Source organism: Ornithorhynchus anatinus, chromosome 1 (genome assembly GCF_004115215.2).
Source record: "Ornithorhynchus anatinus isolate Pmale09 chromosome 1, mOrnAna1.pri.v4, whole genome shotgun sequence".
In the NCBI taxonomy this organism is placed as follows: Eukaryota; Metazoa; Chordata; class Mammalia; order Monotremata; family Ornithorhynchidae; genus Ornithorhynchus; species Ornithorhynchus anatinus.
In genome coordinates, this window is record NC_041728.1 from 170,209,852 (window position 1) to 170,225,212 (window position 15,361).

Below are 15,361 nucleotides of genomic sequence, written 5' to 3' on the forward strand. Positions count from 1 at the left end.
TCATTCATCCATTCAATTGTATTTATTGAGCGCTTACTCTGTGCTGAGCACTGTACTGAGCGCTTGAAAAGTACAATTCGGTCGTCTTTCCTTATTCGCCCCTTTCCCCGTTAATGGTAGGGTACCCCAGATTTAGAATTTAGTTTATTGGTAACGGGAAAAGCCCCCTCTCTCCTCCGTATCATTTATTGGTACGTTGCCCCAGTTCCCCTTGCCAACTGAAAAGAAGCATCGGGTATTTTCTTTCAAGGTAGGGAGGAGGAACAGTAGGGAGCTTTGGTTTGCCTCGTGGGATCCCCAATTCCCCCTCCAATTGGGGTTCCAGTTCCCAGTCGGTTGAGAGCAGTTCCGAAGCTCATAAAGTGCTATTCCCAGAGAAGAGCGTAGTCGTTCATCGCGCAGCCAGAGACACCGACCTCTCATTTGGACTGTGGGGTAGAAAGGGGGAAGGACTTCAGTGTGGGGAGCAACCGGGACAGTGCTTGTGGAGTGGTAGAAAGGCTCCGGTGAGGAGCAGGTTAGATTCGGGGTCTTGGCGGCCCCCCACCGCTCTGGGAAGCGGAGCTCGTCCGGGGCTGGGGCGAAGACTGCGCCCTCTCCTCCTGGCCAGAAATCCCCTCGTCCCATGGAATTGGCCGTTCGGCCCGTCTCCGTTTCATTCGTCTCGATGGAAATCCCAAGTCTTAGGAGTTGAGCAAGTGAGTCTCTGTCACACTACGAGCAAGGCTGGCAGCAGAGGAGTGGCAGGAGACGGGGAGACCGAGAACGACCCCATCTTCAAGGGAAGGAGCTGGACTTAGTAGGTGGCCCGATCTCCGCCCCGCTGCCTCTTCGGTGGTAGGATTGGATGCCCGGGAGAATCCGGCAACCTTGATGGATCTGGCATGGGCAGCGGTAGTGCTGGATTCGGGGGGAGGACCGGAGCTTGCAGGCAGGCAAGCGAGTGAAAGGAAAGCCGTAAGTCCGGCAAGGGTAGACGGGCAAGGAAGACTTGCGTCGTAGTGGAGGGTGGAAGAGCTGGACCCTGGCAACAGTTGCCACCGGACCGTGAGCTCCTTGTGGGCGGGGATCGCGTCTTATCAACTCGATGGTCCCAAGTGCTTAGTCCAGTGTTCTGTGCACGATAAACGCTCAGTAGATACCACTGATTGCCTCATTATGGGGAAAGCCACGGTGCCGGGAGGATTTGTGGGAAGGGACGAGCAGCGGCGTGGCCTAGCGGACTAGAGGCCAGACCTGGGAGGGACCTGAGTTTTAATCCTAGCTCTGCCAGATGCTTTCTGCGTGACCTTGGGCAAATCATTTCTTTGGACCTCAGTTCTCCTGTTCTCCCTCCTACTTAGACCGGAAGCCCCATGCAGGACAAGGACCGTGTCTGTCCAACTTGGGTCTTCCCCAGCGCTTAGAACAGTGTTCAACATGTAGTAGGCGCTTAACAGATCCCATTTTTTAAAAAAAGAACACAGAATTTACCAATGTTTGTCAGCTACCAACAACCTGAAAGAATCACGCACCTAGGTTAGCACTTAAGAGAATCAGATGATACTATGGAAATTGATTTTAACAGGCGATTGATTTCTTTCCTACGATAGCATGAAAGGCTGAGAGATGGCAATTTTAGAAGAAAAATTTAAGTGTGTATCACAACTTTTACGGTGATTTTTTTGCCATGTAACTCTTTAGGTTTCCTGTGGTATAAAGCTGTGTTTCCTCTCTTGATTTTCGCATAAAACGTTCAGCAGGGCCTTAGCCAAGGCGGATGACAATTAAATTGGAAATTAAGGCTCCACGCATAGTGAATTATTCAGAGGTTCAAGAAAAGCGGTTCTTGAAAAAAGCCCAAACCTATCTGTTCTTTCTCTTTCAGACATTATGTATACTAGCCAATATAGCGGATGGAACGACAGCAAAAGAACTCATTATGACCAATGATGACATTTTGCAGAAAATTAAGTATTACATGGTATGGGCGTTTTAGTCACTGAAAGCGCTTGCCAGTGTTTGCAGCATTGGAAGGAAGCTTGCTCCACCATCCACTTTTCAAACACGAGCCTTCCAAAGTCAGGATAAAATAAGTTCAGAGCTACCCGTTCGATTAAAAACCGAAATGTTCATATGTACGTTTTTCTCTCTGATCAGTAGAAGAGAAAATCGAGATGTAATTCTACAGTCCTAGGATGGGCAGTCCTCTAGGCCAGAGGTTTTCCAAAAGCTCTTTAAAAACAAGACTCCCTTCTAGTCTAAGGTTTCACTTTGCCGCCATCTCCAACCGTGCAGTAGGGGAAGTCAGAAACTGGTCCCGGGTGCCCCGGGGCCTAGGCCCCCGAGTACGCGTACCTTCTTCCGCGACTGCTTCTGGGCTTCCCGTTATCTGGCTTCCCGTTATCTGTCCCGTCCCCTACCACGATGGCTTGCCCGGACCTGAGCTTTGAAGTACACCCAGTTCCCCTGGAAGGCCGGGCTCTTAGGGAAAACTCAAGTTGCACTGCTTACTTCTTGGCTTAGGCCTCATGCACACGCACCACCGTGTCATTCGATCGTATATATTGAGCGCTTACTGTGGGCAGGGCGCTGTACCGAGCGCTTGGAAAGTATAGTTCAGCCACAAATGGAGGCAATCCCGACCCAGCAACGGGCTCACAAGCCTAGAAGACGGGTTTCCTCCATCATCACGGCACGCCATATTGGGACCGGCTCCTGTTGTCGGAAGAACCCTGTCTGGTTCTAGTCCTGGCGGAACAGGGTGTGTTCACGAGGGTCATGAAACACCCACTAAGCCACCACTGTCCATCCCCTGTTCCTCCCTCCTCTCCCAGCTCCCAAATCAATCAGTCACACACCAGCCATTCACTGGGGAGAATAGATATGGAAATGAATTAAGCCAGGCCCCGGGCCCATGGGAGACCCTTGCCTAAAGGGAAGAGGACACATAGAAAGAAATGGACAAGGTAAATCGTGTAAAAGTAAATTACTCGCAGGGGAGGTGTCCTCCAGCTCTGCCTAACCCCTTGATCCAGCCAAAATGGGAGGGACAGCCTTTTCCACACCCTCCCACTTAGCAGAATCTACCTCCCCTTTGAGAAGATACCCGAAAAGCTAACATCCAAGACATTTGCCATATTAACCCTCTAGGCTGTAAGCTCCTGGTGGGCAGGAAACTGGTCTCTCCCTAGCGCTTAGTACAGTGCTCTGCACACTGTAAGCAAACAATAACTACCATCGATTGATGGATCGACCCTGGCATCGGGAAATATTCTGTTCACTTGCATACATCGTGCAGGAACACACTGTGATCTTAAGGCGTCGTCGTTCCTCCCACAGAGCCGTAATCTACTTCCAGGGAGTAATAAGGCCTGGGAGAACTGGACTCCACCAATATAAATTTAAATTGAATGCGGCGTCCATCCATTAGTTGAAACGTTAAACGGAGTTGTCACTGTGACTCGTTTGTGGAAATAGATTCCCCTTAACTCAATAAGGTAGAGGAACAGTGTGGCCTAGTGGAGAAAGCACGAGTCTTGGAGTTAGAGGACTTGGGGTCTAATCCCAGCTCTGCCACTGACCTGCTGAGTGGCCTTGGGCAAGTCATTCACTGCATCTGCAGAATGGAGATTCAATACCTGTTCTCCCTCCTACTTAGCCTGGGAGTCCCATGAGGGACCCGATTATGGTGTGGCTTCCTCAGCACTTGGCACCGAGTAAGCAGTTAGTAAATACCACAAGTTTTTTTATCGTTATTATTAACTACATCTTCTCTGATGGGTAATCACCGCCCAACATGCGTGTGACTTGCCTGATAACCTGAAGGTTAGCGGGGCAGCCGTAAGTTAGAGGGTAGAATTCCCTACCTCTACGCAGACCACTTTGAAAAGTCAGGTAATTTGATACTCAAAATGGTCGGGTGTAAAGCGGAAAATGGCCTAATTGGGGGATGTTTCCAATTTTTGTTTTTGCCCCTAGGGTCATTCAAATGTTAAGCTTCAGCTCGCTGCCATGTTTTGTATATCAAACCTCGTATGGAACGAAGAAGAAGGTAAGAGAGAATTGCCAGGGTTTTCTTCCCAAAGACAATTCAAACCCGCGTGCTCGTCCCATCTATCATTTATAGGGAAAATATCTCTCCCAGAACAAAACTCTTTTCTGGCAAGGGAAGATCCTGGTCCTAATGTTCAAGCCCAGTTAGTAATTAAGTTTTTCCTTCTCGTTTTGGTAAAAAAAAAAAAAAAAATCTGCCTCAATGGATCCACCGGTCAGCTCGTTTTGGGCAGGGAATGGGTCTACCAACTCTGTTAAGTCGTTGTATTGGTCTCTCCCTGAACACGATCGTAAACACGATCGATGGATGGATCGATCAGTAGCGCTTACAGTAATTTTTGAGATTTCACCTTCTAGGTTCACAAGAACGTCAAGATAAACTACGAGATATCGGCATAGTAGATATTCTGCATAAGCTGAGTCAGTCGCCAGACTCCAATCTTTGTGATAAGTAAGTATAAAAATAGAAAAAAAAAATGTGTGGGAAAATTATTGTCTTGGATTTGGATCTGCTTCCGATTTTCCAGTACTCCCAGGTCTCCCTTAAATGTGAGGGTCACGGTCTCCCAGAAGTCGTTGGTAACATGTGATGCTGCTCACGCTAGCGTGACTGTAACCTTTTTCTTTTCATGTAGTTGGGGTTTTTTTAATGGTGTTAAGCATTTAATAAGGTGCCAAGCTTTGTACTGGGTGCTGGGGTAGATAATAATAGTAATGGTATTTGTTAAGCACTTACAATGTGCCAAGCACTGTTCTAAGCGCTGGGGTAGATACAGGGTAATTAGGTTGTCCCCCGTGGGGCTCCCAGTCTTAATCCCCATTTTACAGATGGGGTAACTGAGGCCCAGAGAAGTGAAGTGACTTGCCCAAAGTCACACAGCTGACAAGTGGCAGAGCCGGGATTAGATAGAACCCATGACCTCTGACTCCCAAGCCCACGCTCTTTCCACTGAGCCACGCTGCCTCTCTGATAGAAGCTAATGAAGTCAGACACCGCCTACGTCCCACCCGGGGCTCACAGTCTCAGTCCCCCTTTTCCAAATGAGATAACCGAGGCCCAGAGAAGCGAAGTGACTTACCCAAGATCACCAGGCAGACGTGTGGCGGAGCCGTGATGAGAACCCAGGTCCTGTGCTTCCCAGACCCTTGCTCTTTCCGCTAAGCCACGCTGCTTCCGACGAAGGCATCGTGACGTTCCCAGCACGAGATCGGAAGAACGCTTCCTAATTCTGCGGTGGCTTTCTGTCCTAAACGTCAGGTGAAAAATCCGTCCAGTTGAACCGAATGCGTATCTTTTGCAGAAAGTTGAACCAAGAGAAAGTAGCGGAGCGTTTTTGAGCCTTGCTCTCCCTGCTGTAGGCCAGTGGCCTGGGAGTCAGGAGACCTGGGTTCTAATCTTCTCCTCTTGAGTTCTTCCTATAGCTGGCTAACCTGGATGCACAGCCCGGCCTAGTGGCCGGGGCCTGGGCCCGGGACGCAGAAGAACCTGGGTTCTAATCCCGGCTCTGCCGCTTGTTTGCCGTATGAGACCTTGGGCAAGTCAGTTCACTTCTCTGGGCCTCAGTTGCCTCATCTGGAAAGTGGGGGTTAAGAGTGGGAGCTCCGTGTGGGTTAGGGGCTGGGTCCAACCTGATTAATAACTGTGGTATTTGTTAAGCTCTTACTGTGTGCCAGGGACTGTACTAAGCGCTGGGGTGGATACGGGATAATCGGGTTTAGACACAGTCCCTATCCCACATAGGCCTCCCAGGCTCAATCCCCCTTTTCCAGATGAGGGAACTGAGGCCCAGTGAAATGACTCGCTCAAGGTCACACAGCCAGCCATGAGCCCGTTGTTGGGCAGGGATGGTCTCTATCTGTTGCCAAATTGTACATTCCAAGCGCTTAGTACAGTGTTCTGCACACAGGAAGCGCTCAATAAGTATGATTGATTGAATGAATGAAGTGGCGGAGCTGGGATGGGAACCCAGGTCCTTCTGTCTCCCAGGCCCGTGCTCAAGCCGCTAGGCCACAGCTGCCTCTCTGTATCTAAATTAGTTTGTGTGTAACCCAGCACTTGGTACAGTGTCTGACACCTAGTAGGCACCTAACAGATAACATCATCGTTATCATCATCGTTATTAGTAGTATTAGGGAGCAGCGCCCTCCAGGCTGCAGCAGGAACACCACTGACAGGGACTGTAAGCCCCCACCGTGCTGGGCAGGCTACTGGCCCGCTATCTGGTGCTTACTGTTCATTCATTCAATAGTATTTATTGAGCGCTTACTATGTGCAGAGCACTGTACTAAGCGCTTGGAATGAACAAGTCGGCAACAGATAGAGACGGTCCCTGCCGTTTGACGGGCCTACGGTCTAATCGGGGGAGACGGACAGACGAGAACGATGGCGATAAATAGAGTCGAGGGGAAGAACATCTCGTAAAAACAATGGCAACTAAATAGAATCGAGGCGATGTACATTTCGTTAACAAAATAAATAGGGTAATGGAAATATATACGGACCAGTACAGTGCCGAGGGGATGGGAAGGGAGAGGGGGAGGAGCAGAGGGAAATGGGGGGAAAAGAGGGTTAAACTGCGGAGAGGTGGGGGGGGCGGTAGAGGGAGTAGAGGGAGAAGAGGAGCTCAGTCTGGGAAGGCCTCTTGGAGGAGGTGAGTTTTAAGTAGGGTTTTCAAGAGGGGAAGAGAATGAGTTTGGCGGAGGTGAGGAGGGAGGGCGTTCCGGGACCGCGGGAGGACGTGGCCCGGGGGTCGACGGCGGGATGGGCGAGACCGAGGGACGGTGAGGAGGTGGGCGGCGGAGGAACGGAGCGTGCGGGGTGGGCGGTAGAAAGAGAGAAGGGAGGAGAGGTAGGAAGGGGCAAGGGGATGTAGAGCCTTGAAGCCTAAAGTGAGGAGTTTTTGTTTGGAGCGGAGGTCGATAGGCAACCACTGGAGGTGTTTAAGAAGGGGAGTGACATGCCCAGATCGTTTCTGCAGGAAGATGAGCCGGGCAGCGGAGTGAAGAATAGACCGGAGCGGGGCGAGAGAGGAGGAAGGGAGATCAGAGAGAAGGCTGACACAGTAGTCTAGCCGGGATATAACGAGAGCCCATAGCAGGAAGGTAGCCATCTGGGTGGAGAGGAAAGGGCGGATCTTGGCGATATTGTAAAGGTGAAACCGGCAGGTCTCGGTAACGGATAGGATGCGTGGGGTGAACGAGAGAGACGAGTCAAGGATGACACCGAGATTGCGGGCCTGAGAGACGGGAAGGATGGTCGTGCCCTCCACGGTGATAGGGAAGTCTGGGAGAGGACCGGGTTTGGGAGGGAAGATGAGGAACTCATCTACAACGCCTGGCGCGTAATAAGCGCTTAACGGATACCACAGTTATTATTCCTCGTCTCCCCAAGGATCCTTGGTCCAGAATTCTAGGACCCAAAGCCCATTGGTTGTTCCTGATACGAGACTCCATTCAGGAACCGTCATTCAGAAAGTGGGGTGAGGGTGGGCCCCTTTGACGGGTCAGTAGAGGGGTGAATTAGAAAGGAAGAGATAAGAAGAGAGTTTTCTAGAACAGAGATCAGTCACAGTAATTGGTCCTCTGGTCTCTTAGTATGATGATAAGCCTCCAGTGGGATTTACATCTCCCTTGGGTAAAAATGTTCTCTTGAGGAACTAGTCGTTCACAAAGGCTAATTTTGAGCTGCCAAGGCAAGTTTATTGCGACCTGAAGTAACCTGAAAGCAAAGCCCAGGGAGTAAGTAAACATCAGAGGAGCAGTGTGGCTCCGTGGAAAGAGCCCGGGCTAGGAAGTCGAAGGTCATGGGTTTGAGTCCTGGCTCTGCCACTTGTCAGCTGTGTGACTGTGGACAAGTTACTTCACTTCTCTGCGCCTCAGTTACCTCACCTGTAAAATGGGGATTAAGACCGAGAGCCTCACGTGGGACAACCTGATGACCCTGTATCTTCCCCAGCGCTTAGAACAGTGCTCTGTACATAGTAAGCGCTTCACAAATACCAACGTTATCATTATTATTATTATTATCAGTCTACATCACAAATGAAAAATCAGTCATTTGAGTCTTTACCCGAACACCCACTGCATGTGGAAGGCTGAACCTAAGCGCTTGGGAGAGTGTCGTGGGCAAAACAGACCCGCTACAGGGGCCTGCTTTCCACATGCTTTCCGTCTAAAGTCAGAGTCGGAATGGGCGTGAGCGATCATTGAGCATGCTGACCCTAGGAATAGTCTGTCTTAGCAGGGACCGAAGGAGAAGATAGGGACACCGATAGCAGCCAGACACGACTTTATTCCCCAATCTGATTTTTATCCATTCAAGCCAGGTATCTGTAAAAGTCTAGCGCTCATCATCTCTGGATTAAACGCTGGTCCCTCTGCCTCCATTCTCTCCATTCTTCGGGCAGTTTTACCTTCCTCAGCCCGGAGTCAATAAGACACTTTTCAAATCCAAGATTTCCCTGTGCTTCCGGGACGTCTCCAGTCGGACGGCCCGCTAGCACCTCAAACTCAACGTGTCTAAAACTGAATTCGTCTCTCCTTCCAAACCACCACCGCCCCTTTCTCCTCCTCCTGCCCGCCCTCCCATCTCTGTCAGTGATGCCATCATCTTTGCTGACCCGGAAGCCCACAGTCTTGCTCTCCCATTCAAGCAGCCCCCAAATCCTTCTGGTTTTTCCTCCTCGATATTTCCCAGAGCCGGTCAAACTGCTTCGACTCCCGGCTCTGCCACTCGTCAGCTGTGTGACTGTGGGCAAATCACTTAACTTCTCTGTGCCTCAGTTCCCTCATCTGTAAGAGGGGGATTAAGACTGTGAGCCTCACGAGGGACAACCTGATTACCCTGTATCTGCCCCAGCGCTTAGAACAGTGCTCTGCACATAGTAAGCACTTAACAAATACCAACATTATTATCATTATTACAGTACGACAAGAAGCAGACTCATTCCTACCCACAACCAGCTTACGGTATTGCGGGGGAGAGCCCAAGCCACAGCTTCCCAACCATTCGCTCAGCACTTCGGCCTTTTAGCACCCTGTAGCACTTCTATGCCATCATCGTCATCGGTGGCATTTATTGAGCACTCACCGTGTGTGTAGAGCACTGAACTAAGCATTTCCATACCTCTCGATTTTCTTACTCTAGTTCTTCTGTAGTTGGTATGTTCCCCCATCCAACTTCCAACTTTTTCCTCCTATCTGTAAATCATTTTATCTCTGACTCCCCATTTAATTGTAGCAGCGTGGCTCAGTGGAAAGAGCCCGGGCTTGGGAGTCAGAGGTCATGGGTTCTAATCCCGGCCCCGCCGCTTGTCAGCGGTGTGACCTTGGGCGAGTCACTTAACTTCTCCAAGCCTCCGTTACCTCATCTGTAAAATGGGGATGCAGACTGTGAGCCTTACGTGGGACAGCCTGATTACCTTGTATCTACCCCAGTGCTTGGTACATAGTAAGCGCTTAACAAATACCAGCATTATTATTATTATTAACATCCTCGAGGGCTGAGATCATACCTTCTACCTCCCAAAGACTTAGTTCGGCGTTTTGCACCCAGGCAGTCAATAAATAGGATTGAATGATTCTATATTATTTTATACTAGTTATTTTATACTAAAGCTTGATTTGTATCCTCTGATGCCTGATTTTCAATGGTATTTGTTAAGCAGTTACTATGTGCCAGGCACCCTACTGAGCGCTGGGCTACATTCAAGATAATCAGTTCTCTGTCCCACACAGGGCTCACGGTCTTAGTCCCCTTGTTACAGATGAGGTAACTAAAGCACAAGGTCACACAGCGGACAAGTGGCGGAGCTGGGATTAGAACCCAAGTCCTCTGTCTCCCAGGTCCGTGCTCCTTCCGCTAGACCACTGCTTCTCCGGAAATTCTAGAAAGAACTCGGATGAATCATAGAGCGGGGGGGAAAAAGATGGTTCTCACAGGGACATTATTCACTCATTCATTCGATCGTATTTATTGAGGGCTTACTGTGTGCAGAGCACTGTATTAAGCGCTTGGGAAGTACAATTCAGTAACAAATAGAGACAGTCCCTGCCCACCTTGGGATCACAGTCTAAACTGGGGAGGCAGACATCAAAACAGGTGAACAGGCATCAATAGAAATAAATACAATTATGGATATACACACCTCATAAATAGAATAATAAATATGTATATAAACAAGCGCTGTGGGGCGGGGAGGGGGTAGAGCAGAGGGAGGGAGTCGGGGCGATGGGAAGGGGAAGAGGAGCAGCGATAAAGGTGGGCTCACTCTGGGGGCGTCACCTTGTGTGGCTTACGAGGTTACTCCTGAGGCCGTTTCTGCGGAGGCCACGGAAAATGTGTTCTTTGAAAAATCCTGGAGCCTAGAGATGATTTGAAAAGACACCACGAAAGGTTTTATCGTGCCATTATAAAAACCGCCCTCTCTCATTTTTTCTTCCGCTCTGCTGTTAAGGTTTCTTCCGGTTGCGGGGAGAGAGGTTGGTGTGGCCCTAACGGAGCCTCTTTTAAGGGGACTCTCCAACCCCCCCAGTTAATTGAAAATATCCGATTTCAGGGCAAAGACAACACTGCAGCAGTATCTGGCGTGATGGAAAACCAAGCAAGAACTTCGGGCTCCCGTCACATCTGTTTAAGGAATAACAGGAAAAAGCCTCATCTGATCCCTTCTATTTGCACAAGTCACCTTGGGCTGAGTCGCTCTCACGGGCAGGGAGCTGCTTCGCAAAAGCAATCTAAGAGAACGGATCTCGGATGCACTTGAGAACTTTGGGGAGGGCGTACATTTACTCAGAGGACTGTTGTGTGTTTATTTTTCCGGAGCCACCTGGACTCTACTAGAACAATCAATTGTCATTTTCCTTTGGGCCTACAATTTTTTTGCTTTTGCTGCAGCCACTTTGCGTGCAAGCGTGGGTGTTCGTGTGCGTGTGTTACCTGTGTGAGCGTGCGTGAGTGGGAGTGAGTGGGTGTGTCAGGGGGGATACCTCAGAAAACTTGTTTTCTTATTTTGTGTGTGGAAATCTCTTTTCTACAGATTTTCCAGGATTAAGCATTGCTTGCTGTATGAAACCTTACTGAATTATATACAGTTTAAATGAAATGTTATTTAAAAGAAACACACACACAAAAAAAAAACTGTCAAGTGCCCCATAAAGTTTTTGTTGAATTTTGATCAGATGAATATTTGTAAGTAAAAAAATATATGCATTTCTGAACCTCAACGTAACTTACATATACTTTTCTTTAAAAGAAGATATAGAGGACCTGAAGGACAGGCAATATAAGTAGTGCCCGGGCCTCGGGGAGAGAGAGCTAAGCGTCTTACTGCCGTTCACAGGCGTCCGTTCCCCCGACAACCCGACTGAATAAGTAAGCGGCCTTGTAGAGTAGAAGCGTGGGACTGACCTCTGCGGGTGGATCTTGAAACAATAAGGGGAAGCTCAGCGGCCCTGTTGGAGACCCAAGTGACTGGGTTGAGCTTTGGTGGATTCAGTTGGGTCCAGGCCACTTCCTGACCGGAGAAGACCTCCCCACCTCCTTCCCCCTCCATCCCTCCAGCCTAGAAGTATGAAATCCCACATCTCCTTTGGGAGAAGGCCTGGGGATCAGCTCATCTCAACGGGTGGGACAGGCGCACGGCACCCTGAAGGCTAAGTCCGGCGTAGGCGGGCGGTGTCTCGCACATCTATCCCGAACGAAGCCGAGGATATGGCGGGGTCATTTTGGAGGATTCAGTGTCGGCCGCTGAGCACGGCCTGACGCGAGAGAGTTCACGGTGAAACCGAAGTCCTACCCCTGAACTTTAACTTCGGAAGAGGGGAGGGAGAAGAGCTGAATGACTTTTGAAAGTCCTCTCACTCCCTCCCTTCCTCTCTCCCCTCTCAAGAGTATCCCTAAGACCGATTAGCTCCGTATAGCCAGAAATTGAGATCCCTTTATAGAACCGACCAGGGCTTTAATGATTGCTGGGTGCAATGTAAGTGATTTCCCAAATCGGTGCGGAACTTAGGCCAAAGAAGGAAGAGAAAATATTCCACCTAATGACAAAGTTAACATTCTCTTTGTGGTACTATGTCTTATCTACGTCCTTGCTTTTAGCTTGGAATACGCTTCCGGCTCAGTTAACTTCTGCCCACGGATACTTTAGGCAAAATTTAATGCGAGGAGGTGGCGTGTGACTTGGAAGCCCGAATCTGGCTGGGATTTTCCTTCCGTATCAAGTAAGAGGGAAGGAAGGAACTGGGGAGGGAAACCTGCGTATTCCCGATCGAATTCTGACACTGCCTGAATGTTTTTGGCTTCCCCCGCCGCCTGCCCCCGCACCATCATCCCCCAGCATTTCTTTATCAAGTTTTGAATCTGTCCGATTGCAGAGTACTTTCCTGATTAATCCATTTAACGGCATTTTCTTTTTCCACTCTGAAAGGCGGAAATCAAGTCGAGCACCCAAACGCATCCCCTTTCTCCCCACCCCGAGACTGAGCTGCTGCAATAAGCCCTTCTCTGTAGGAAACAGGGCACCTGGGTTTTGCACACTGATCATGTACTAAAAATATGCAGCTCCCTAGGTTGGTGGGGGGAAACAATCGAGTTCCTTGGATACAAAGCCTTATTGAGTAAAACCCCGTTCGAACTGAGGGTAGCTCTTCTAGGGCTGAGGGAAACCCTGATTCCAATTCTTCAATGCCGACGACTACAAGGTTAGGATTAGATGTACCAGGTAAACACAGAAAACCAACGATGCTAAGACAATCCAGACTGCATGAGGGGCTTAAAATTAAAAAAAAAAAAGGTCCTTTTCAAAAATGACATCGCTCATGTCGGTGGATTGGATGTTCATTACAAAAATTCACACTCAAACTTAATGTGATTAAATATTGCCTATGGGTGTGTATGAATAGGAAAAATAAATAAAAAATACTTTGCCAGAATACTTAGTTTTTCCTGAATTTTATGAAGAAAATTGTATTCATTGAACTGTCACCTGCCTGTAACGTTTTCTAGTTATGATGCCAGAAATGAGGAACAGAGGGCAATGTTCTTATCCCAACTTCTAAAAGTCTGTGTTATCTATTTCTCATTCCTGGTTTGATTGCTTTTACCTGAGGAAAGTCCATGAGCTACACAAGCAAATAGGATGGTCTGTTTAATAAGCTATTTTTTTTCCTTCAAGCACTTTATTCGGAACAATCCGTGTTCTGGTGTCTGGATAAAAATTGTGCTTTAAACAACATATTAATAAAAACCGAGAAAATGCAACAACCTCTAAAATGTCCTAAACTGTTTTCCAAAAGTCCACTGCGTTATGGGACTCCCAAGGGCGATCGTCTCTCGTAGCTGAAATAAATGTAATGCCTCACGACAGGTGGAGAAAGCTGAAAAAGGACCTGGTTTTCCTTAGGACCGTGGGTACGTTGGATCCACTTGCATTCCCAGACCACTTACCGCTTCCGCGATCCTACCTTCCCACGTGGCCCGCCTTTTAAAAGAAGCTGCAAACTAGTAATAATGACATCAGTTAGGCAGTTTGGCCTAACGGAAGGAGCATAGATGGGGTTCTGATCCTGGCTCCGCCACTTGTCTGCTGTGTGACCTTGAGCAAGTCACTTCACTTCTCTGTGCCTTAGATTCCTCATCTGTAAAATGATTAAAATTGAGCCCCATGTGGGACAGGGACTGGGTCCAATTCGATTTGCCCATATCTATCCCAGTGCTTAGTAGAGGGCCCGGCACCTAGTAAGTGCTTAAGAAAGCAGCGTGGCTCAGTGGAAAGAACCCGGGCTTGGGAGTCAGAGGTCATGGGTGACTTTGTGACTTTGGGCAAGTCACTTCTCTGTGCCTCAGTTACCTCATCTGTAAAATGACGATGAAGACTGTGAGCCCCACGTGGGACAACCTGATCACCTTGTATCCCCCCCAGTGCTTAGAACAGTGCTTTGCATTGCTTAACGAATGTCAGTAATCATTATTTACTATGTGTCAAACACTTTTAAGTTCTGACTCCCAGGCCCGGGCTCTGGCCACTAGGCCACGCGGCTTATAAGCACTTGGGAGAGCATAATGCAATTCCTGCCCACGAGGAGCTTACAGTCTAAAGGAGGAAATGATAATAACATAAATAAATCTGTATGAAAGTGCTGTGAGGCTTAGGGTGGATGAATATCAAGCCTTAAAAGGGTACGGATGGAAGTGCCTAAGCAAGGGAAAGGAGAGGGAGTAAGGGAAAAGAGGGCTTAATTGGAGAAGGCCTCTTGGAGGGCATGTGATTTTAACGAGCTGCGTGTCTGCCTCGTGTACTTGCTGTCCTGCATCTTCCATTTCCCAGCGGTCGTCCAGCTGGCCTTTCTGAGTCACTCCCCGCACCTGCTGTTGACAGATGAACCTCTTTAACTGCCTTCTTTGAAGACATGCGAAGAGGTGGACAGATTTCACTCCCTTGATCCTTTCTTCCTGGCCCTGGCCACTCCTCCCACTCCCCACATTCCTCTTGATATTCCCAACTTCTGAGCCCCCGCCACACTCAGGATGGGAGGGAATATCTGGACGAGTGCTCTCTCTGCTATCTCTTTGTCTACACTGTAGATTTTCTCCCAAACAGCTCACTTTGGGTGCTGAGAGAGGAAAGTGAAGCACCGTGGCCTAGTGGATGGAGCACGGGCCCGGGAGTCAGAAGGATCTAGTGTCCGGCACGTGGTAAGCGCTTAACAAATACCCCAATTGTTATTATTCTAAATCTGGGCTCTGCCACTTGTCTGCTGTGTGACCCTGGGCAAGTCACTTCTCTATTCTGCACCTCAGTTACCTCATCTGTAAAACGGGATTTAAGACTGGGTCCAACCTTAATAGATTATATCTACTCCAGCGCTTTATACGGTGTCTGGCACGTAATGAGCACTTAACAAATACCATAAAAATAAAAGTAAGTAGCTGGTGGTGCAGGTGCTGAAGATGCCCATGCTGAGCAAGAGACGGTGCTATTACTAATTCTCCCCTGACTGCTATCATTTCCCCACTCAGTATGTTGGGTCCATGGCCCCCATCCACATAGCGCCTATTTATATATCCTCATACTCTGTCACCAACTCGATCTGTAATTTATTTTCATGCCTGTCTCAACCTCTGGACGGCCAACTACTAGAGGGTAGGGATCATGTCTACCAGCTCCATTCATTCATTCAACTGTATTTATTCTACTGTATTTATTTCCCGGCCTGCCTCTGGCCTGGAACGCCCTCCCTCCAGATAAAATAAGATAAGATAAGCCAGATTATCGCTCTTCCCCACTTCAAAACCTTATTGAAGTCCCACCTCCTCCAAGAAGCC

At 48.8% G+C, this 15,361-nt stretch overlaps 1 protein-coding gene across 6 annotated transcripts in view; it reads left to right on the forward strand.

Moving 5' to 3' along the window:
* ARMC8 (armadillo repeat containing 8) overlaps positions 1–13,304 on the forward strand; it is a 98,698-nt gene extending 85,394 nt beyond the window's left edge. For 5 of the 6 annotated variants that reach the window (XM_029068090.2, XM_029068105.2, XM_029068097.2 and 2 more), the window contains 4 exons: positions 1,868–1,963; positions 3,961–4,033; positions 4,393–4,486; positions 10,593–13,304. In XM_029068090.2, coding sequence (XP_028923923.1) covers positions 1,868–1,963; positions 3,961–4,033; positions 4,393–4,486; positions 10,593–10,626 — 297 coding nt within the window. In that variant the 3' untranslated portion in view covers positions 10,627–13,304. The remainder of the gene's footprint in view (positions 1–1,867; positions 1,964–3,960; positions 4,034–4,392; positions 4,487–10,592) is intronic. The other variant, XM_029068116.2, reaches the window with a different exon arrangement.
* Positions 13,305–15,361: the final 2,057 nt, after the last annotated feature.